The sequence below is a fragment of the Cucurbita pepo genome, chromosome 3 (genome assembly GCF_057944985.1).
Source record: "Cucurbita pepo subsp. pepo isolate OVF chromosome 3, ASM5794498v1, whole genome shotgun sequence".
Taxonomy (NCBI): domain Eukaryota; kingdom Viridiplantae; phylum Streptophyta; class Magnoliopsida; order Cucurbitales; family Cucurbitaceae; genus Cucurbita; species Cucurbita pepo.
This window is the reverse complement of record NC_141800.1, coordinates 1,088,473-1,111,280: the sequence shown is the minus strand read 5'-3', so window position 1 is coordinate 1,111,280 and position 22,808 is coordinate 1,088,473. Positions and strand designations below refer to the sequence as shown.

The window sequence follows — 22,808 nt, the reverse complement described above, 5'->3', positions numbered from 1 at the left end:
ATTAATTTATATATTTATTCGAAATTTCATATCTACCTTATTCAAATGTGTTAATAAACTGTGAAATATTTAATACGAAATGCTTTTTTTTTTTTCTTTTTCTTTTTGGTCTTTTAAAACAAATTTTGTATGGATTCTAATTTGGTGGACAAAAACTATGAGATTATAAATATTGAAATTATGAATAGTGATTTTTACCAATTGGTTTAAAAAATTTATTCATCTTCTTCGCTAAAAAAGAAAAGAGTCAGGGACCATTTATAACTTAATTGATTTTTCTGAAAAAAAAAAAAAAAAAAAAAAAAAAACACATATATAATGTCAATAATTGTACCCCGATTGATTAATTTTTTAAAAAAATGTATATTATATTAGTATGTCAATTTTCTTAGTGGTGGGGATATTAATTTTTTATTTTCTGGCCATTTCCAACGTTTTTTTTTCAAAGCAAAATAAAATAATAAAAATTTAAAAAACATAAAGAAAAAAAAAAAAAAAAAAAAAAAAAAAAAAGCCACCATCGGTAGAAAAAAAAAATACCTCACCTGTGACTTAAATTATTGGGCTAGTAACTATCAACTTTTACGAAAATAAAAATAAATAAATATGCTAATCCATTACTACTATGGATTCTTATCCATTATTAAGACTTGATTTACCTAATTTATTTTAACATAATTTAATGATAATTATTAATCTCACTAAAATCATCTTTTATTAATGTACAAATTATTAATTTTGGCTAAAATTACAACGTTTATTTAAATTAAAATTAATTCTTAAAATCGAAATGACTTTTAAAATTTTAAGGCTAAAATTACAATATTTATCTAAATGTTGACCTGCAATTTATCAGCTAAATTTAAAAAACATATATATACAAATTTATTATTTAAAATTGGTTTTTTAGTTTAATTTATTTTGTTACTAATGAATATATTTAACTAAACGCATATAAATTAACCGAGTCCAAAATGGCTTGGTAATTATAATGAAATTTAGTTTTCTTAATCTAAATTAAAATTGAAATTTTAAAATGAATATGTATAATTTTCAAACAAAAATTATTATGCATTTAAAAATTATGGAATTTGAAAAAGTGGGGCCACATTTGAAGATGATGATTTACACAATCGTGGGCCTGAGAAGTTGGACTGGATCTTGTTGGTCCCCGCTTTATTGGGCCCAGATTATTTTTTATTATTATCCAATTTAGTGTTTTTTTGTATGAATATATTTTTAATTTAGATTTGTGGTCCATATAAGCTCGTATCCTAAAGATTGGATAAATTTTATTTTTTGCTTCCAGACAAATTAATGATATCATTAACAAATTATTTTTTTATTTTCAATTGTAATAATGTCAATATAACTCCAATTTGAATATGGTCCAGATAGTTGTTCACATAAAATTGTTTAAAATATTTATATGGAATTAAAAAAAAAAAAACAAAATTATTAGGTACAAAAATATTATGATTAAAAAAGTTTAAAAATTAATATTATTTTTTTTAGTGACTCAATCATAGAAACTTCATAGTTAAACGCGTTTTAATTGGAATAATTTTACGTTCGGTGAACTCTTAAAATTTTCCTTGAGATGCATGTGAGTGACGACAAAATATGTTGAAAAGACTCGTGATGACATGCAGTGATAGTTTAAGCTTTTAAGAAGCCACGAATAGGTAACGTGACTATGTCGCCAGGAATTTTCCTAAGATGCGTGTGAGTGAAGACAAAATATTAGGTAACCCGACCACATCGTAGGAAAATGTTTGGACTATCATGTGCCGAATTTGAATTCCGAATCTTGGACTTAGATCATATCTTCGAGAGAAACAAATGTAAACGTAACCGAAGACTTCTATATTAAAATATATTAGTAAGGTTATAAAATATTTTTGGTCCCAATTTTTTTCAGAATTAACAATTTTGTCGTAATAATTTAATATTTGTACCTTAAACAAATAAAATTTTGTTTAGATTTTAAATCTAGAAAATTAATATCTTTTAAACCTCTCATCAAATGAAAGAGCAAATACGTTTCTTTTTCTGACACGTAATAAAACTTTTGTACTCTATAATTTAAAATTAAAATAAAAAATAAAAAATAAAAGTTATAATGTTATAATAATATATTTAAAATTAGAAAAATAAGATATGATGTTAAATTTATAAATATTTGAACCCACTTTAGCGATTTGGTATTAAGACGTCACGAAGATGGAGAAATACTTTTAAACATTTATGCAATTTTTATTCTCGTTTTTAATTAATCTAAAGGGCCTATCAATAAATAAATAAATAAATAAAAGGCGAAAAAGATTTATTCAATAATAAAATGCAATGATTTATTTTTAAATTTATCACATAAAGTAACCATGTATTTGCATGATGTTTATTTGTTATTTTTAAATTAAAAAGTGAATTATTATAAATACGTTATATTATTTATTATTAATATATTTTTTTTGTCATTACACTATTTTTAATTTTATTTTGTCCCATTTTTTGAAAGTGCGAGTCACGGTAAGATCATACCACGTATGTATATATATATATATATATATATATATATATATATATATATATATATATATATATATATATATATATATATATATATATATATATATATATTAATTTTTTTTATTAAGAATAACATATTCTTAATTTCAAATAAAATTACATGATTGATTAATTTGTAAATGAAACAAATGAATTAATCAAAATATAATTTGAGAAGTCATATACGTAGGTTAGTTATAAACAAAATAATCGTTAATTTTTTGTTTTTTGTTTTAATTATTGTTTTATTTTAGTTCAAGATTTTAAAATGAATTTTGACCAACGTTTTGGAGTTTGGTCGAATGGGCTTATGATTAAGCCCAAAGTAGAAGCCCAAATATTCAAATACCATAGATTTAATATTTTTTTTAATAAAATACTATTTTTTTTTTTTAGTTTAAATTATTATTTTAAAATGATAAGTTAAAATTTAAAAATACCTGTTAAATCTAAAATAAATTTTCAGACCCATATGGCCGGACCGACATGGACGGCCTGGAGAGCTGAAGAACGGGCGTTGCCACCGTATTATTGAGTCGCCGGCATGCCCTCCGCAGCAACGGTGAAGGAGGTGAAATTTTGAGAGGGTATTGGCAACGCTTCTCCTCCTGAATCATATCGAAGATCTCTGGGTCGACGGTTTGGAGAGGGCTGTTACCGGAAGCATCGCCGGAATCCATGGCGGAGGAGACATAAATTACAGAGAAAATGGTAAATTAGGGAACGCCAATCCCGCCTTCAATCACCATTTTTTAATGTTAAAGAAAAAAAGAAAAAAGCGAAAAAGTGGGAATGGCATCGGGAAAAAAGCAGAAGCAATTGCTTGACTTTAGTCCACAGCACCACTGTGGTCGTGACATTAATTGAAGGGAGGAAGCTTGCTTTGCACTGACTTAAAGTTCTCACCTTTTTTAGTTTTTTCTAATTCAATAAATAAAATTGGGTAATAAAACTTTTTTTAATAAAAAATACTCATTATTTACTTTGACTTTTTTCTTTGAACAGTAAGTCTAATATTGTCCACTTTTAACATAAGTTTTCATAAGCAAGAGGTAGTATTGTTCACTTATAAACCCATGATCTTCCACTAAATTAACCAATGTGGGACTCACTCACTCCCAATAATTCTCAACAATCCTCCCCTCGAACAAAGTACACTACTATAAGCCTCCCCTTAAAGCTCGACTCCTTTCTCTAGAGCCATCGAACAAAGTACACCATTTGTTCGACACTTTCTTTCTTTGGAGCCCTCGAACAAATTACACCATTTGTTCGACACTTTAGTTTTGTTCGATATTTGAGGATCCTTTTGACATGGCTAAGTTTAGAGCATGACTCTGATACCATGTTAGGAACCACGAGTCTCTACAATGGTATGATATTGTCCAACTTGAGTATAAGCTCTCATGACTTTGCTTCGTACTTCCCAAAAAGCCTCATTCAAATGAAGATAGTATTCCTCAATTACAAACTCGTGATCTTCCACTAAATTAACCAATGTGAGACTAAGTCTCAATAATTATCGTGTCTCGTGTAGTACGCAAGGAAGAAAGAAAAAGAAAGAAAAAAAAAAAAAAGTGAAGAAGTTCCCATTCTTGACTGAATTGATTTATGAAGAGTGGAGGACAGCAATGATTGAATCAACCCGTCTGAAATTGGAACTTTGAAATGATTCCCCCTCTGAGTTTCAATCACCCCTTAATTTTTGATAATCATGATTTGTTTTCTTAATTAATTCTCACATCCTTTAATCATTCCGATTCCCTTTCTCTGTTTCTTCTGTTTCTTCTTCATCTTCTTCCTCGCGCACACACACACACACACAGACAAACGGATAGGACATTCCTTCGCTTTTCTCAACTTGGGTTCCTTCAAACAAAGACACCCTTCTTCCTTACTCTTCCCTCTCACCCATTTCTCCCACCCAATTCCCCACAGATCATCATCATCATCATCATGCCGGTGAAGATTTGCAGTTTCGCCGTCGCCCTCTTGCTCTCTCTTACCCTTTTGGCCTCTGCTTCTCTCTCTTTGGACGACGGCGACGACACCTCTGCTCTTACTCGCTTCCGTCTTCAAGCTGATTCTCACGGCGGCCTTCTAAGAAATTGGACTGGTTCTGATGCTTGTGCTTCTTCATGGCGTGGAGTTCAATGCTCTGTTAATGGCCGTGTTGTTGCTCTTTCTCTTCCTTCTATGAACTTACGAGGCCCCATTGAGTCTCTTGCGCCGCTCCACCAGCTCCGCCTTCTCGACCTCCACGACAACCGTTTGAATGGTACCATTTCGCCGCTTCTGAACTGCACGAATCTCAAGCTGTTGTATCTCTCTGGCAACGACTTCTCCGGCGAGATTCCGCCGGAGATCTCTTCTCTACGGCGACTCCTAAGGCTAGATTTGTCAGATAACAACATCCGCGGCGGAATCCCGGAGGATCTCGCTAAATTGTCCCGGCTTCTTACACTCCGTTTGCAGAACAATGTTCTCTCCGGTACGGTGCCGGATTTCTCTGTTTCGCTTGTGAATCTCACTGAACTTAATTTAACAAACAATGAACTGTCCGACCGGTTGCCGGACGGGATGATGAAGAAATTCGGCGAGAAGAGTTTCACTGGAAACGAAGGGATTTGTGGATCGAGTCCGTTACCGATCTGTTCGGTTACTGGTTCACCGCCGGGGATGGATTCTAGCAGAACGGTACCTTCAAATCCAAGCTCATTGCCGCAAAACCCTATCATCAGTTCATATAATAAAGAATCGCGAAAAGGGCTTAGCCCTGGCGCGATTGTCGCGATTGTGATCGCAAATTGCGTAGCGTTGCTTGTAATCATCTCGTTTATTGTAGCGTATTACTGCGCTCGTGATCGTGACCGGAGTTCAAGCTCCATGGCCGGAAGCGAGAGCGGTAAGAGAAGGAAGAGCGGAAGTAGCTACGGCAGCGAGAAGAAGGTGTACGCCAACGGCGGCGGCGACAGTGATGGCACTAACGCTACAGACAGAAGCAAATTGGTATTCTTCGATTGGAAGAAGCAATTCGAGCTTGAAGATTTGTTGAGAGCGTCGGCGGAGATGCTCGGAAAAGGAAGCTTGGGGACTGTTTACAGGGCGGTGCTGGACGACGGTTGTACGGTGGCGGTGAAGAGATTGAAGGATGCAAACCCATGTCCGAGGAAGGATTTTGAACAGTATATGGATGTAATTGGGAAGCTTAAACATCCAAATATTGTTAGATTGAGAGCTTTTTACTACGCTAAAGAAGAAAAGCTTCTGGTTTATGAATATCTTCCAAATGGGAGTCTTCATAATCTTCTCCATGGTTGGTTCATTGATGAAGCTTTTGATTGCTTACAACGTGTTTGATGAAGAATTTGGTTGATTTTGTTTTGTTTGTTTGTTTGTTTGGATCAGGGAATCGAGGGCCAGGGAGGATTCCATTGGATTGGACGACCAGGATCAGTTTAGTTCTTGGAGCTGCTCGTGGGCTAGCAGCCATCCATGGAGAATACAACGCTTCAAACATTCCCCATGGCAATGTCAAATCTTCCAATGTTCTTCTCGACAAAAATGGAGTTGCTTGCATTTCCGATTTCGGGTTGTCTCTTCTTCTCAATCCCGTTCATGCCATTGCACGGTTGGGAGGATACAAAGCGCCCGAACAAGACGAGACGAAACGACTCTCTCAAAAGGCAGATGTTTATAGCTTTGGAGTTTTGTTGTTAGAAGTCTTGACGGGGCGTGCTCCGTCGCTCTACCCGTCACCTTCGCACCCACGTAACGACAAGGAAGAGTTGTCGGTGGACCTCCCGAAATGGGTTCGATCCGTGGTGAAGGAAGAGTGGACGGCTGAGGTGTTTGATCCGGAGCTATTGAGGTATAAGAACATTGAGGAGGAGCTTGTGTCTATGCTTCATGTGGGGTTGGCTTGTGTTCTTCCTCAGCCTGAGAAGAGACCAACAATGGCGGAAGTGACGAAGATGATCGAAGATATTAGGGTCGAGCAGTCCCCGCTCGGAGAAGACTACGACGAATCGCGTAACTCGCTTTCGCCTTCCATTGCCACCACAGAAGATGGTATGGCGTAGCCATAAGTTTTGAGGTGGATTGTTCCTTGAGATGATGTTTAGTTTAAGTTAATATTCTCTGCATTTTCTCATGCAAATTTATGTATTTATTAGAATTTCTTTGGTGATTACTCTTAAAAACTTTGATCCATGTTTACTCTGCGTGACAGTGGGAAGCTTCACTTGATCTTCCCATAAACCCCTCATTAAGCTAATTAATTAGTTCCCTGTCATGTAATTTAAGGGTTCTTTTTAATTTTTTAATTCTCATGTAAGTCTTAAAATAAGGTAATATAATGCCATCGTGGATTTTATTTAATGTTCATAAAAATATTGTTAAGAAATTTTAAATATTAATATGGTGAGTATAGCTCAATAATAATTGACATGTATTAGAGTTTCATTGCTCCATATATAAATTGTGAGATCTTACGGATGATGAAAGTCCAACATCGACTAATTTAGAGAATGATCATGGGTTTAAAACAAAACCATGAGAGTTTATGCTCAAAGTGAATAATATCATACTATTGTGGAGAGTCGTGTTCGGTTAAAAATGAAAATAAGCATTTCTATAAGGGCTTGAAAATCGAAAACCTCTTCCTAATAGACACGGTTAAAAATGAAAATAAGCATTTCTATAAAGGCTTGAAAACTGAAAACTTCTTCCTAATAGACACTTTTTAAAACATTTCTATAAAGGAATCGAAAACCTCTTCCTAATAGACACGGTTAAAAATGAAAATAAGCATTTCTATAAGGGCTTGAAAACCGAAAACCTCTTCCTAATAGACACGTTTTAAAACTGACAATATTTACTAGCGGTAAGCTTTGACTGTTATAAATAGTACCAAATGTGCCTAGGGTGTGGAAATCTCTCCTCTCCTCTCCTCTCCTTTCAAACAGCCACGTTTCAGAACTGTAAGGTTGACAGCGACTGTTACGAGCCGAGGCAATTGTATTAAACTTTTCAATTTTGATTTGGAATAAGCCAAAATATGGAAGATTGAGTGATGATGTCTTTTCTGGCATCCTTCCCACCAAAGAACCTTCAAAAGTTGTTCATATTTTACTATTGAATGTACATGTTTTGTGTTGAATTCATGGGTTGAAAATGGTGAGAATGAGCCAAAGTGACACTCAACTAACAAACACTTCAAATACATTACTTAACAGGTATACCTTTATTTTGATAAAGATAACATGACCACCAATATATTTCAACTCTGTCATAACCACAACATCTATTTTCTTAACCCTACCCTTCCACTGAATCAATATTAATATACATACAAATACATTACAATACAGATGCAAATGCAAATGCAGAAGAAATTTTGGCAACACACCAAGAATCAGATCTTCAAATCAGTAATCAGAATCTACTCCCTACACTTTCACACTGTGGTTTACTTAGAAAGTAACATGGCAAAACACTCCAAATCCTTACCCGGAAAGAACCCAGAAGCTGAGAGGAGGCAGAGCTACCATTTCTTAAGAGATCCCACCGACCGCTAGCTAATTCTTCCATTTTGATCAATCAGAGTACCCACTGGATCTCCGCATAAAGCTTTTGAGATATTTCCAGGCTCAAGAAGATTAAAGACCACAACTGTAAAACCATAATTGGGTTGGATTTCATTCTAATCCCTCGACAACAATGCAACAATATAGAGGAAAAACACATCAAACTTCAAACTTCTATTTAGTGCTATGAGATTCTTTTTAAGATCATAACATTTGGAGGATGAAGTTTTGAATCTCTGACTCTTGGTCAATGATGTCCTAACCAGTTGAGCTATGTTGACGTTAGTTAGTGTTTTGAGACTAATCCTTCGACAACAATGCAACAATATAGAGGGGAAAAACACATCAAACTTCGAACTTCTATTTAGTGCTATGAGATTCTTTTTAAGATCATAACATTTGGAGGATGAAGTTTTGAATCTCTGACCTCTTGGTCAATGATGTCTTAACCAGTTGAGCTATGTTGACGTTAGTTAGTGTTTTGAGATTAAACCATACTATTAAATTGATGCTGTGAAATCTTTAAGGATCAACCATGACATTAAGCCAAAATATTAGACTAACCCTGAACATAATATTAATAATATAAACGAAAAAACGTACCGGGAATGTTGTTCTCTTCGCAGAAAGTTAATGCTGTCATGTCCATGCTAATGGCACCTCTTGATACTAACTCCCTGAAAGAGATGTGCTTGAATGTAAAATTGCTGTCATGCGAATTGCAGTCATACACCCCATCAACATTTGTACCCTTAAGAACTGCCTCAGCATGAACTAGTAAGAGAGAAAGGCATGTAAAACCATGTAAGCATTTAAATCCGAAAGATTAGCATATGTTGCATTGCATACTCGCAAACAAAATAGAAAAATGAAACAGGAGAGATCATGCAACAACGGACTAAAAGAGACAGAATAGTAGGCAGGGCCATACTCTCAGAAGCTCGAAAGGCCGCAGCTGTATCAGTGGAAAATAGGGGATTTCCAGTGCCAGCACCAATGCCACCAAATATAACTACTCTGCCTTTCTCAAGATGCCTTATAGCACGTTGCCTATTGTATGGTTCAGCAACCTCCTGAAGCATAAATGCAGATTGGACACGAGTCTGAACTCCCATCTTCTCTATTGCTGATTGGAGAAGTACTGAATTCATAACGGTAGCCATCATACTGTAGAGATGGTATTCAGGGTGTCAACATTAGTAATGCTTGTTACACAGATGATGTTTATCCGGTGCGTTCTACTATCAAAGTCAGGATAAATAAGTATTTCATAAGCTACCACTACCAAGCATCTATCCAGTCACAAATAGCATATGGTACGTTCCAACATTGCACAAATTTAACAATCTTCTATTGATCTACCCCACAAACCTCAAATGGCCTCAACTAAACATTCATTAAACCAAGTGTGACAACTTTCAATCTTAGATACTTAATAAATCAAGGTTACAGTGGTACAACACAGATCCCATACAGGCAAGGTCATTTTTTAGCTTTAGAGACAAGAAGGGAGGTAACCTTCTCAACCCCCTCATTTGCTTCCTAGAATACAAAATTACTTATTTCTTAAATAGACAAGACCCCTTTCCAAGAGTTCAACATCAGAAAAACACAGGAATCCAATAAGAAGAAAGAAATAGAAAAAGGCATGTCAACACCAACAAAGATGAAGCGGATGGCAGTCTCATACAACTACAGAATGCCACAATGGACATATGATACATCATAGCAATAGTATCGGTGTCAATGAAACAATTTTTAAAAATTAGAAATTTTTTGTAAATTTATCTAAATATCAATAATTTCTTGAGATTTACACAATATCTTGACATTTTTCATGATTTTTCCCACAATATCTTGACATTTTTCATGATTTTTCCCACATCTCTAGCATTTGGGGAAATAGCCTCTTGATTCCTATTCTGGATGACAGGCATCTAAATTTTCATTAACATCAACAGAATGTAGGTCTGGAAGGTCTATGGTCTCTTTTTTAGGAGAGAAAGTGTGATTAAAGCTTTTTTTAAAAAAAAAAACGGCCAACTAAATAATGAGAAAGAGGATTTAGATTTTGTATCACCAAGGAGGAGAGTAAAAACGCACCCAATTTGGTATGCTGTACATCTATCTAAACCTGTTGTAGTCACCCAAGAGTCTCCACAGAAGAAGTTTCGACCTCCAACAACAATTGCCACCTGAAATACTTTAACCAAAAATTATAGTCCAGTGTGAAAAAAGGGAAAGAAGCGATAAAAAATGGTTGGCAATAATTAATACCTCCACACCCAGGCGACAGGCCATTACAACTTCCCTGGCGATTGCCATTGCAACCTAATCATCAGAGAAACCAATTTGATGCTGGCAACTATCCAATTGTCTTAATGATATAACATTATAAGCTCACTGAGAATGTCACAAGAAAATTCTATTAAACCTTCGAGTCGATGTTGTTAGGACCAGTCCCTGCAAGAGCTGCACCACTGATTTTAAAGACGACTCTTCGCCACCTTGGACTGGTAACTGCTTTGGGTTTTACATTATTCATGTGACCAGCAGTATTGGGTGTGGGAAGAACATACCTGCCAGATCGATTGCAAAAACAAGAACTGTTGTTACCTCGTGAACAAAACTATCACAAAATGGCTTATTATAGGACGAAACTAGAAACATGGAACTCAAATCAAACTCAAAAGAAGAAAAAAAAGGTTGAAAAACCAGCTTATCATTAGCAAGAGGTTCATTAAACCATTTAAAAAATGAAGCAAATCAACAAGACATGTCCAAATACTTGTCTCTTATATATTTGTATAAACCAACTCCAAACTACTCAGCAGTCAGTACACACCACAATACACCATATTGGTAATAATACGATAAGGCATGCGAATGGAAACTGATATCTGCTTCCAAAGATTGGTTCATCCCGACAAACATAACCAGTTTCATTTTCACATAGGCAGACAGACAAATTATAAGTACAATGACACACCAGCAAACTGCAAAGCACATGACCAATCGAACTGCACAAATGCTATGAACAAAGAGAGGAAACACCAGACAGAAATCATACACTATTGATACACTAAAGATTTTTCCAGACACAGAAACCATTGTTCATCTGAAAGCGTCACTGCGGCTAACACTGTTTTGGGACATAATTGTAAACATTCACATCAATTATTGTACGAGCTTGATCCAGTAAGATGTAAGAGCTGTTAATAAAGATATGCACTTAGAATTTCAAACTGCTCCTTTCACTGCAGAGCAATGACCAGTGAATACGAAATTCCGAGGATGAAAGAATTGCAGATATACAATCAATAACAACCCCCGTCAGCAAAAAACGTGTAAAGAAATTGTGTATCTTGTAGAGTTATTACTCAAATAGATAATTGACTATGCATTCAAGAACTCATGGTAATTGAAAAACACACACAACACAGATCTGAAAGAACACCCATTTTCCCAAAACATGTTTTGTTTTGTAGAATGGTAGATCCGGGGAAGAAAGAGACGGTAAGAAGTAGAACCTCTTTGACATCCTCGGAGTATTCCCTGATGAAGCCACACTCCGATCATCGTCAGACACAACCTTCATTGTCAAAGAATTTCCAACAATCTGCTCCATCTGCTTGAACCAAGGCCAGTGGCTGATCGAAACGCCACCGCTACTCATCCTCTGCCTCTCCAACTTATACCTCTTTTTTAAGTTGTCCACCTTGTTCTTACACTGTTCTACGCTCTTGCTCTGCTTCTCGCACCGTTCACTGACAGTTGCAGCCACTTCCTCCCAGTCCCTCCCCCTCAAATTTCCCCTATTCAGCTGCGTAAATTTCTCGGTATACGCGTCCAGAAGGCAGGAGATAGCCGCATCGCTCCACTCCTCTCGATCCTTCCTGTATTCTCCGCCACTGGAGGAAGGCTTCGCTCTTTTATAACTAAAAGAACCTCCTTCCTCCCCAAGCTCATCCGACTGATCCTTCCTCTTCTCCACCCGCACATCAACACCAACACCAAGCCGATTCGGATCTCCATTATCAAACGAACTGGAGCAGAAAGCAGCATCACCATAATCCTCCCCATCGTCTTCCTCCTCCTCCTCATCTATCGGGCCGCCGATCTTCTTCGGACTTCCGGACGGCGCTAGAATAGGTTGAGCCGGTTGATTGGGAGGCGGCGGTGGAGACGCGTGAACAGAAGACGCTCGAGGCGTGAAGCGGTGAGGAGCATAGGATTGATGGATGTGGTTAGGAGTTGGTACATGATGGTGGTTGGCGGTAGATTGGTGGTGTTGTTGGTGGTGGTGGTGGTGGTCGTCGCTGAGGAGAGAGAAGTCGTCGTCACAGGAAGCCATTAGAGGACGTTAGGGTTAGGATTCAAGCTTCACCGGAACGACGGCGTTAGGGAAGGAGAGCCAAACGTTGAGGGCGTTTTCAAATTCTCACGAAAGGGATTTGACGGAACACACCCTACCGTGAACTGCTCAAGACTTCCCACGTCACGGCTTCTCACGGTTCCGTTAAGTACCGAGAAATTTCTATCCTCTTCCCACATGGTGGGGCCCTTATGCTTGAGGCTCCGTGACGATCGTTAACATGCCTTCTCGTTTCCATAAATACCCTTCTTAGTTTCTCTAATTGTCGATACTACCCCTACTTATCAAATCAGTCACGTCCTTGATTGACAAAATATGCCTCAAGTTTAATTAATCAATAAAATACCCTTTTAAGAATAATGACCAATAAAACACAGATATTTCAAAAAATAAATTAAACCTTTTTACATTTGCATACAAAAAGATAAAGATAATATAAAATGTTTATTCTATTTTCTTTTTCTTTTTTAGTACAATAAGACGTGGATGTATAAATGTAATATTAAATAATAAAGATAATATAAAATGTTTAGGGTTTAGCCGCCATTAGGCTTTTTTTTTTCTTTTTTTTTTTTTTTTTTTTTGCAATATTCCTCTAATTTGCCTTCAATTTTACCGCTAAGAAAAAGGAATTAAATTGGGCCAGATTTGAGCCCAACGGGCTCAAGATTTTGTCTTGTTTGTTGGGCTTGGTCACGAATATGGGCTGGGCCCAATAATAGCTTTTTGTGTGGTCCAAATGATATATTAAGGAAAAATAATAATTAATAATACAAAATAAAAAAAAGATGAAAAGCTTCTGTTTGGTTTATTCAGAATTACCCGACATCTATCAGACAAAATCTTAATCAGTTATAAATAAAATATTGAAAAACCAAACCAAACGGGGTTCATAATTATTTTAAATTACATTTCAACCCCCAAATTCAAAAACCCTAATCCCTTTCTTCTTCTTCTTCTTCTTCTTCATCTTCAACCTGTGATCGAAGATGGATCACCTCGCCTGTTCGAGGAATGCTGCTGCTGCTGCTGCTGATAATGGTGCAGATCCGTCAAATCGAGTTCCTTCTGCTTCACCATCAGCATCATCCTCTCGTTTTCCAGCCTTCTCTTTTCGTTCTCCAGCTTCGCTCTCTCCATATCCCTCTCCTTCTTCCTCCTAAACTTCAGCCATTTCAGTCTCTGTTTCTCAATCTCTAAGCCCTGCGATTGGTATTTCACTTGCTGCTCTTCTAGCTGAATCAATCTCCTCTTCATCCACTGATTTTTCTCCCACGGGCTCCTCCCCCCGTCCTGCACAACTCCCATCACCTCCGCACTCATCTGTTGAATCCCTGCTGTGAATCCTTCTTTTCTCCCCCTCTTCTTCGATTCCGTTTCCTCCTCCTCTTCCTGTACTCTCGAACTTCCTTCAATATCCTCCTCCTCCTCCTCCTCATCTTCTTCTTCCGATTCATCATCCTCATCCTCGTCTTCCTCTTCCTCATCTCCGCTTTTCGAACCCTCGCCGGCCGTGGCGGCAGGAGCGGTCTCCGTCGCGTGGAAGCATCGTTGCTGTTGTTGTTGTTGTGGAAGGTGGGATGGTTCTGCCCCCGCCTCCGGTGAGGTATTGGCACCGTTGCCGCCGCTGTTGCCGGCGCCATGACGGCAAGTGTTGTGGTAAGCGCACATTTCTCTGAAGAAAAGATGTTTAGAATTGAGTAATTTTCGGACTTCTTCTTTCACTTTCGGTGTTAATTCCATTGATTCCAATAGGGTGTGATTCTCGACGACTCTGCAGGCTGTGCCCTTCCCCAAAATGTCGTTAACTCGTTTGTATCTTTTATTTAAATCGTTAAATTTGTCTTCGCATTGCTGCGGTGAAACGTAGAATCCTTTTTCCATCATTGCTCTGGATACGGATTTCCATTTCCCCTTCTTTTGCAGAAGCCCCACTGGTTTTTTCTTGCTGGCATGGTCCATCGGCTCCGACCCACCTTCGTCGCCGATGTAGAACACCGCCGTGATCAGCAGCCGGACCATCATGTCCGTCCATTTCATCCTCTGCCACGGCGAGATTTTCTTCTTGGCGTCGCTGTTGCTGTCGTCCGCTAACCCCTGCTCCTCCTCGTCGCTGACATTCGACTGCTGCGGCTTAGGCTTCGCCGGGTATGGGGATTTCACTGCGGCCGGCGGCGGTTGTTGTTGGTGGTGGGCCTCGTGTGGAGCATATGACACCATTGGGGGGTGGTGTAATTGGTGAGGATTTGAGGGGTTTTGATGAAGTGGCAATTCCAATCCCAGCATTGACGAACTTATGCCGGGAAACATCCCTCCACTAGCACCGCCGCCGCCGCCTAAACTATTGGGTTCCATTAGAACCACCCCCTAGTTTTCTCGATTTACCGTTACTAAATCTAGAAATAAACACAAACCCAGAAACAGAAATTCCTGACTAGCTATAGAATGTTATCTGAAGACTGTCCCTAACACTCAAAATTTGAAGAATGTTCTTAGAGAGAGAGACAGAGAAGAACAGTGGGCTTATTGGATAGAGTGAAAGAGACCATGGAAGAGAGAGTATATAGATAGAAGGGGGCAGCCTGTTTGGGAAGAGTGGATTGTGGAATTGGTTGACAGAAAACCGCCCATGGTTTTGGGAGGTAAGCGGGGTGGTAGAGGAAAAAGATGAAAACTGGAAACTGGAAACCCACAGTATTTTTAGAAGAAACCTGTGGAGAGAAGAAGGGGGGAAATGGCTGTGTTTTGTTGTTGGTTTGGGAAATGGCCTCGCCGTTAGACACATTGCTATTCCACGTACGTATCTCGAAAACCACAATCTTTTTTTTTTTTTTTTTTTTTTTTTTTTTTTTTTTTTTTGCTTTACTCTTCCTTAGTTATTGAAAAAAATGACTACATCATGTTTCATCATTTTAAATAATTATTCTTCTTTTTACTTTTTGGATAATGTGAACTCCAAATTTTGACTCCTGATAATTTAGTTAAAAGGATATTCCAGAGAAAGATGAATATTTGACCCATATCAGGAAATTATAACAGATTCAAAATGTGCGAAAGTACGGGAAAAGATCTCTCATTCCTTTGGCTTTACATCAAAAGTTGATGACCCACAAAGGAGACGAGATCGACGATCCATAGCGCCGCAGTGGGGCTTCACTGTTCTTCAATGGCCGAAACCAAAAGAACCCAATTTCAATTCATCCCAAAGCTGTAATTCCAACGACCCACCACTCGCCTTCTTCCACGTCCTTTTCCACCTTCTCTGTTTTGAATATCTTACGGTCCATTTTGATTTCGAATCAAGCTGAGCTAGCCCTCCAAACACCTCTCAAATTTCTTCGATTTGGTGCATTTTCTTATCCTAATCCGATGCGTCGTTTCATTTCTCTTCGTTACTTCTCTTGTAGCTCGCCACTCTCTTTTTGTTTTGCCCCCATTTGCCTTTCCTCCATCCACGTTCCTGTCCGAAAAGCCCAAAACTTCTCTTTGGAAATTGTATTTATTTGTGGGGTATCATGGAAATCCGTGTCCGGATTTCGAATTCCTAAAACCGTTGGACGAGGGACGCGGTTTTGTGATAAACTAATCTTGAATGCTTTTCTGCCGGCGATTAAGCGATGACCTGAAGAAATTGCGGGAAATATTGAGGTATTGATTTGGGACTCTGCAGTCGGCGGCGATGGGGGCCTTGCTCTCGTACTTGGCTGAAGTTGCCAATGGCTCCACCAACGATCCTGGCCTCGGAGACATACCCGAGAGTTGCGTCGCCTGTGTTTTTCTTTACCTGACTCCGCCACAGATTTGCAACCTTGCGCGGCTTAACAGAGCGTTTCGCGGCGCCGCCTCGTCGGATTCCGTTTGGCAATCAAAATTGCCTTCAAATTATCAAGATCTTCTCGATTTGCTGCCCCCCCAACGGTATCAAAATCTGTCAAAAAAGGACATATACGCACTGCTATCTCGGCCCGTGCCATTCGATGATGGAAATAAGGTGGTTCGTCGTCTTCCCCATTGCAGTATTTCATTTCCTTTCTGTTACTTTTTTTCTGGGTTGGAATTTATTTGTTAGGGTTTTTCTGGGTTGATCCTTTAGAGTTCGACAATTGATTTCCTCCCGCCCCCTCTTCTTGTGTTTTTGGGAGTATAATTGTGGAGGAAGGGATGTTGGTTTATGGAATTTTGAACCTTTACAGGAGGTGTGGCTGGACAGAATCACGGGAAAGATTTGCATGTCAATATCAGCGAAGGCCATGTCTATAACTGGAATTGATGATAGAAGATACTGGAATTGGATTTCGACTGAAGAGTCTCGGTTAGACTCGGATTATCCTTAGCTTGGAACTTATAAATATAAATTTTAGTTCTTCACTCTGAGGTCAATAGATGTTTAATTACGTAACTTTTAGTTGGTCTTTGTAGGCTTTTTGCTCTTGAATTGGGTTTGAATTAGCCAATTCGTTCAAGTAATGAAAAGTTTTATTCATGATTTGCTTGCAAAAGAGGTGGTTTGCATTTTGATGGAAGATGTATCTATGCCTCTATGGACGGGAGGTGAGTGGCTTACATATGCCACTGGGTTTTGAATTCTTTGACTCCTCTGGTTCTTTCTGATTATTTTGTTTCTTTGTTGCTGCAATTGTTAGGATATGATGAAAACTCGTTCTGTCATATGTGACTAAAGTATCAATTTATCAAAATGCTGTTTTGTGAGTAAACTGGTAGTTGGTGGAGGCATTTGATGTGATTTTTGGTAAATAAGGAGTGATATTACTGAAGAATGATAATATGTTTCTTCGCTGTGATGGGCATGAAAAACTGAATTGTTGGTTTGTCATTGATATTTGTTGTTTTAGACTGCTCAGTGCTGCTGCTAGTTCCTTCCTTTTTGTTTTGTACCTGGATGATGACATGGGCATGATTTTTTTTTTCAACATACTCATTGTTTGTCTGGATGGAACTGGTCGTTAGCTTTTTATTTTAATTTCTCTTCATAAGTTCCAAAAATGGTTCGACATATAGTATTTCTGTCATGTTTGGTTTGGTTTTAATGTACCTTTTGAACAAATTTCTGAATTATGTTTTTGAACAAATCAAGTCTTTTCTGAGGATTTTGCATCTTGAACTGTATATGTGAATATTGCTTTTTTCAGCTTCGGGATGTTTTTTCTCTTTGGTGGGGAGCTAACGACAATCTCCATTGATTACACAAATTTAGAAATTCCCAGAAATGAAGACTCTCTTAAACTTTTGCTTTAGTCTCAAAGCATCAAAGACTAAAGCTTGTCAGATTTTGTGTAATGTTGCCCTGTGTTGGACAACTTTTCTTTTGGATCTATGGTGTTGTTCTGGTGATTTACGAATTCAGTTTTATATCAATATACTCAAAGTGAATGAGGTGCTTGAGAAAGTTCATGATCAGTCCCTTACATTTACACGTGAATGAATGTAGTCAGAAACAAAGTGGGGGTCCTTAGATTGTGTGGGAAGTAACAAGGAAAGATTATAGACTTTTATAACATTTTTAATGAGTGGGTTTTGTGCATCCGAGCAATGTGATTTCCCTCAAGCAGGGTTGCTAGAGTTCGTGTCTATTTGATTGTTATTTTGCAAAGCGTTAGTATCCTACAAAATTATAGCGCATCTCTTATGTTTCTCAATCTTTTCAGGTTCAATGTTGTGGCATATCTGCAGCAAATTTGGTGGTTTGAAGTAGATGGGATGGTGAAATTCCCTTTTCCTGCTGATATCTATACACTGACCTTCAGGCTTCACCTTGGAAGGTTCTACAAGCGGCTCGGCCGACGTGGATGCAGCTTCGAGCATACTCACGGTTGGGATGTAAAGCCTGTACGGTTCGAAATGTCTACTTCTGATGGACAGCAAGCGGCACATGAATTCTGTTTAGACGAGAACAGATTTATTGATGTAAGTGAACACCACAAGCGTGGGTGTTGGATTGAATACAAGGTAGGTGAATTCTTTGTCAACGAGTCGGGATCGACCACGGAAATTAGATTTTCCATGAAACAGATTGACTGCACGCATTCTAAAGGTGGGGTTTGTGTAGATTCTGTATTTATCGTTCCCAGTAACTTGAAAGAGCGTAAAACATGAGGAATTCCAAAAAGTAGTCAGCCAAAGATGTTTCTGCAATCCTCCATAGTTGACCTCAAAGGATTATAACATGGAAATTTACAGGTTGATACCATTTCTAGGCTTTTGGCATTTCGTTCGTCGTCTTGGTTTTCCTCGATGGGTATGCGCTCTGTCGATTTTGGTTATGTACATTCTAATGTGAACAGCTTTGTTATCTTTATCCCAATCTGATTTTGAAGGATATCTGGTGAAATGGTATACGTTTGCAACCGCAGATTCAATAGAGTATTGTAATGGATTACAGGACAAACCCACACAACCACATTGGTTTTGATGAGAGGCTTGAAAGCAAAAGAAGAAACAGGTTCTTCTCTTTGACATCCTCAAAAGTAGTATTAATGATGCACTTGTCTGGCTATGATGTGGGGAAGAAGTATAGTTATGTTTTGATTTCGTTTTCGTTTTCGTTGAACGAATTATGCAGTTATTGCTATGCCCCCAATGAATGAGGTCAATTCGTTTAAAGTTCGGTTCATTTACGATTGTGTTGGCTCAAATCCAGTCCCGTTTTGTCAAACTCAAAAAGTTGATCTTCAAGTGTAGTAAAACATCATTCAAGCATAGTTCAACAGATAAAATACTAATTATTTGGATTTTTTGATCTCTATTCTGTAGATTTTATAAACAAGTTTTCAAGGTTGAAAATGCACACTTTTCTTGTGGCTTTTGTTTGTCCTCATCCTTTAGTACATTTATTAGATCTACTTTCCAATGCTTAATTCATCAGTTTTGTATGCTTCTAGAGAGATTGCCAGAGAAATGTGCAAATCACTCAAACATCAATACAACCAAATCTATCTCAACTACACTACACTCGTTATTTAATCGTACACTAACGACAAACCCTTTAAATTTGTGAATCAATCGACCAGTTAAAAAAATTGAATGTTCTAAATATCTCGAACCAAACCCAACCAAACCGCATTATTATTAAATACATTTACAAATCCGTTTTCATTAATGGAATCAAAGCCTTTCAAATTTATATTTTGTTTTTCTCGAAAGGAAAAAGGAAAAATTATTTATTCGGTCTCATATATTTGTGACATCTTTAGGTTGAACATGAATAATACGTGAGAAAGTTTTGAAATTACATTTTTGTCCCTGGAAAAGAAGCAAAAATTGAAAGCTATATAGTGGAGAAACAAGGAGAGGTGAAGATATATTGGGAAGTAAAATTAAAAAAGTAAAGAAAGAATTGAGATTAAAAGATGAACTGGAGAAGGGGTTGCGTGTAAATGTGGAATTATAAGAGGGGGGTTGGGATATAAATATGAGCAACCCATTGCAGGACCAGGCACCCTCCTTTCTAATATCTATTCATCTTGCATTCTCAATCTTTTGCTTTTAATATTTAGCCATTAGGCACGGCTATCTCTGCATCCCTCTCTATTTTCTCTCTCTCTTTTTTTTTTTTTTTCTTAATTTTAATTTTAATACCTTTTAAAATTATAGCGCTTATAAACTTAATTACTAAAAATAAAAAATAAAACATTTATCTAACATGACCAAGGCCGTCAAAAAAGAAAAAGAAGTCAAGCCTCTTCAAAGCAGTAAAAAATGGCTAAGACTCCAAAGGAGTTGAGCCTCCATTAAGGGAGAGGCGTACTTTGTTCGAGAGGAGGTGTTGGATGATGGAAGTCCCACATCGGCTAATTTAGAGAATGATCATGGGTTCATAAGTGAGGAATACTAACTCCATTGGTATGAGACCTTTTGTGGAAACCCAAAGCAAAGCCATAAGAGCTTATGCTCAAAGTGGACAATATCATACCATTGTGGTTCGTCTAACATAGTATCGAATAAACTATCATTTTCATCATTTTATAAACAAATAATAATGATTCCTCCGCAGCGAGCTGTTTGGTTGGACAGTTGCGATGTCTTGTCTCTTTTTTAATTTTTTTAATTTTTATTTGTGTTGGGAATTATTGTTTTTGCTGTAAATTTAATTAAAATTTATATTATTTAAAAAAATAAAAAAGGTAAATATTGGGCTTTAAATATTGGAACTCAATTATTAGGTTATTGCCCACTTCCAAATTAAAATCCGTGTAGTAAATAGCAGACTGAGCTTTCAATGAAAAATTCAAAACTCTCACCTGAACACCAAATTGTAATTCAAATTTTTTTTTTTTTTTTTTTTTTTTTAATTTCTCAATTAAAAAAATTATTTAAATTTTTTATAATCTCACAATCATGACTAAACTTGTAATTTTATCTTATTTAATAATCTATTTAAATTTGATGGTGACCTCCATAAATTTAAAATTAAAATATAGACGCTTAATTTTAAATGCAATACTTTCTCCCACGAGTGGTAGTTATGAGAGTTTCTCCATTAAATTTGAATTAAATATTGTCCATAAATTTTTAAAATAAAATTTATTTTATTTTATATTCCATTTTCCTCTTTCAGTAAATTCAAATCCGCACCTTTTATAAAGCATCTACGAAATTTCTATTTCTCAATAATTCAACCAAACCCAATTTAGAATTATTTTAAAAAAGAAAATTAGATTTAAATAACACACTAATTACGACATTACCCAATTAAAAGAGTTAAATGAGTTCAACACCTAATAAAGTGAAGCCTTCAACCCCTAATTAAGAAGATTTTAAATTAAATACCTACTCATATTATTATTAATTTATTTATTTATTTAATATGAAAATAACATGATTTTTAATTTTATACTAAGAATGAAGATAAATTAAATAATGACAAATAAATAATTTATGTTTTTTTTTTTAAATATATGTTATGGTCCAACAAGGATTTGAAATTCCTTCATTATGACAATTATTACAAGATTAATTAAGTTACCAAATCCATCTGACTTTAGTCTAAAATTGGGTGATTAAGTATGATTAAGTCAAAGTTTAGGGTAAGAAAAAACTAAGCTAAGAAGGGTCCATTATAATAAATTAAATATAAAGTTTTATTAAAATAAAATCTCTAAAATGAGTTTTGAATTTTACTATAAAGTTTAAAAAATGATATTTCAACCCAAAAATGGGAAATATATTAATTAATAGAAGTATTTACAAGGGGAGACATTATTAATTAATTATGATTATGAAATTAATCGCTGAATTGTAACTTTATATTGTACGACGTGGAAGCAAAATCTATGGTAGGCTACGTGTCTCAATCTTACCCTTACAAATCTGGCCTTTTCTTTGTGGGTTCCACGTATTAATTACCAAAAAAAAATTCATCTATTCTATTAATTAGTTTATAAAAATTTAATGCAAATTAATAAAAATTTTAGATAAATTATTTGATCATGGAATTAATTCAATGAATTTAACCTGTCAGTTTCTATATTCCATTCTAATAGAAATTTAGTTATATAGCTCTTTTTTTCATATATATATATATATATATATCAAGTATAAAAACAAAATGATAATAATAATAAATAAATAAATGTGTGGTTGACATTATTATTAATTCAAGTTTGATTATTTAAAAACATGTTTCAAAGATATTAAAATTACTTTTAAACAATAAAAAAAATGAGTTCCAATTGTTTTGGAATTTATTATAAATATATATATATATATATATATATATATATATATATATATATATATATATTTAATTTTAAAAAATAGTTATTTCAAACTCACTATTTATCCATAAACCCCACGTTTCAATAACATTGGTCTTAAATGTTGGCATTAATAATTATGGTCCAAATAATAATTAGGTTAACTAAGACCCATGTCAGGATATATAATAGAGATTACTTAGCTTAATTAATTGAATTATGTCACTAACATAAATATATAGCTTTGCATTAATTATATACAAATACTCTTAATTATAGTATGTCATACCTAATACACGTCTCAATCTCTCATATGTTCGAAGATTAGAATATGAGAGAGAAATTGACAAATCTATCGGATAAGATCACGAGAAGATTTCAAATTCACGATTATTAGATAACAACCCCATCGAAAATGTAGTTATTATTAGACGTGACTTCGAAATTTTACTTACCCCTAAACACCACTAGATACAAATTTGAGATACTCTTTTAATGGATCTAACGATGCGAAATTGTTAATCACACCACATTGTAGCAACTTTCTCGAGTAACTTCGGTAAC

The 22,808-nt window shown here is 36.1% G+C and overlaps 4 protein-coding genes across 10 annotated transcripts; 2 read left to right on the top strand and 2 right to left on the bottom strand.

Annotated features, from left to right (window-relative positions):
- Window positions 1-4,185: 4,185 nt before the first annotated feature.
- Window positions 4,186-6,948, top strand: LOC111791748 (leucine-rich repeat receptor-like protein kinase PXC1). Its single transcript, XM_023673219.2, has 2 exons — window positions 4,186-5,884; window positions 5,977-6,948. The coding sequence occupies exons 1-2, from the start codon at window positions 4,525-4,527 to the stop codon at window positions 6,648-6,650; spliced, it is 2,034 nt and encodes a 677-aa protein (XP_023528987.1). The 5' UTR covers window positions 4,186-4,524; the 3' UTR covers window positions 6,651-6,948.
- An 842-nt stretch (window positions 6,949-7,790) lies between these two features.
- LOC111790915 (uncharacterized) lies at window positions 7,791-12,853 on the bottom strand. The gene is made up of 7 exons (XM_023672045.2): window positions 11,687-12,853; window positions 10,591-10,735; window positions 10,434-10,487; window positions 10,260-10,351; window positions 9,088-9,323; window positions 8,760-8,930; window positions 7,791-8,241 (listed from the first exon to the last, which is right to left on the bottom strand). Exons 1-7 carry the CDS (start codon window positions 12,508-12,510, stop codon window positions 8,144-8,146), a joined length of 1,620 nt encoding a protein of 539 aa, XP_023527813.1. The 5' UTR covers window positions 12,511-12,853; the 3' UTR covers window positions 7,791-8,143.
- A 460-nt stretch (window positions 12,854-13,313) lies between these two features.
- LOC111790912 (uncharacterized) lies at window positions 13,314-14,886 on the bottom strand. The gene has a single exon (XM_023672040.2). It carries the CDS (start codon window positions 14,884-14,886, stop codon window positions 13,504-13,506), a length of 1,383 nt encoding a protein of 460 aa, XP_023527808.2. The 3' UTR covers window positions 13,314-13,503.
- Window positions 14,887-15,005: 119 nt separating this feature from the next.
- LOC111790913 (F-box protein PP2-A15) lies at window positions 15,006-19,162 on the top strand. Of its 7 annotated transcripts, none has more exons than XR_002814588.2 (6): window positions 15,006-15,327; window positions 15,571-16,525; window positions 16,725-16,843; window positions 18,198-18,787; window positions 18,903-18,991; window positions 19,112-19,162. XR_002814588.2 is itself a non-coding variant. In XM_023672043.2 (4 exons), the coding sequence occupies exons 2-4, from the start codon at window positions 16,211-16,213 to the stop codon at window positions 18,643-18,645; spliced, it is 879 nt and encodes a 292-aa protein (XP_023527811.1). In that variant the 5' UTR covers window positions 15,006-15,327; window positions 15,571-16,210; the 3' UTR covers window positions 18,646-19,162. The 7 variants fall into 7 exon arrangements, 2 of the variants coding, with proteins under 2 accessions (XP_023527811.1, XP_023527809.1); XR_015420267.1 differs by having other exon boundaries at window positions 18,867-18,991; XR_002814587.2 differs by having other exon boundaries at window positions 18,903-19,162.
- Window positions 19,163-22,808: the final 3,646 nt, after the last annotated feature.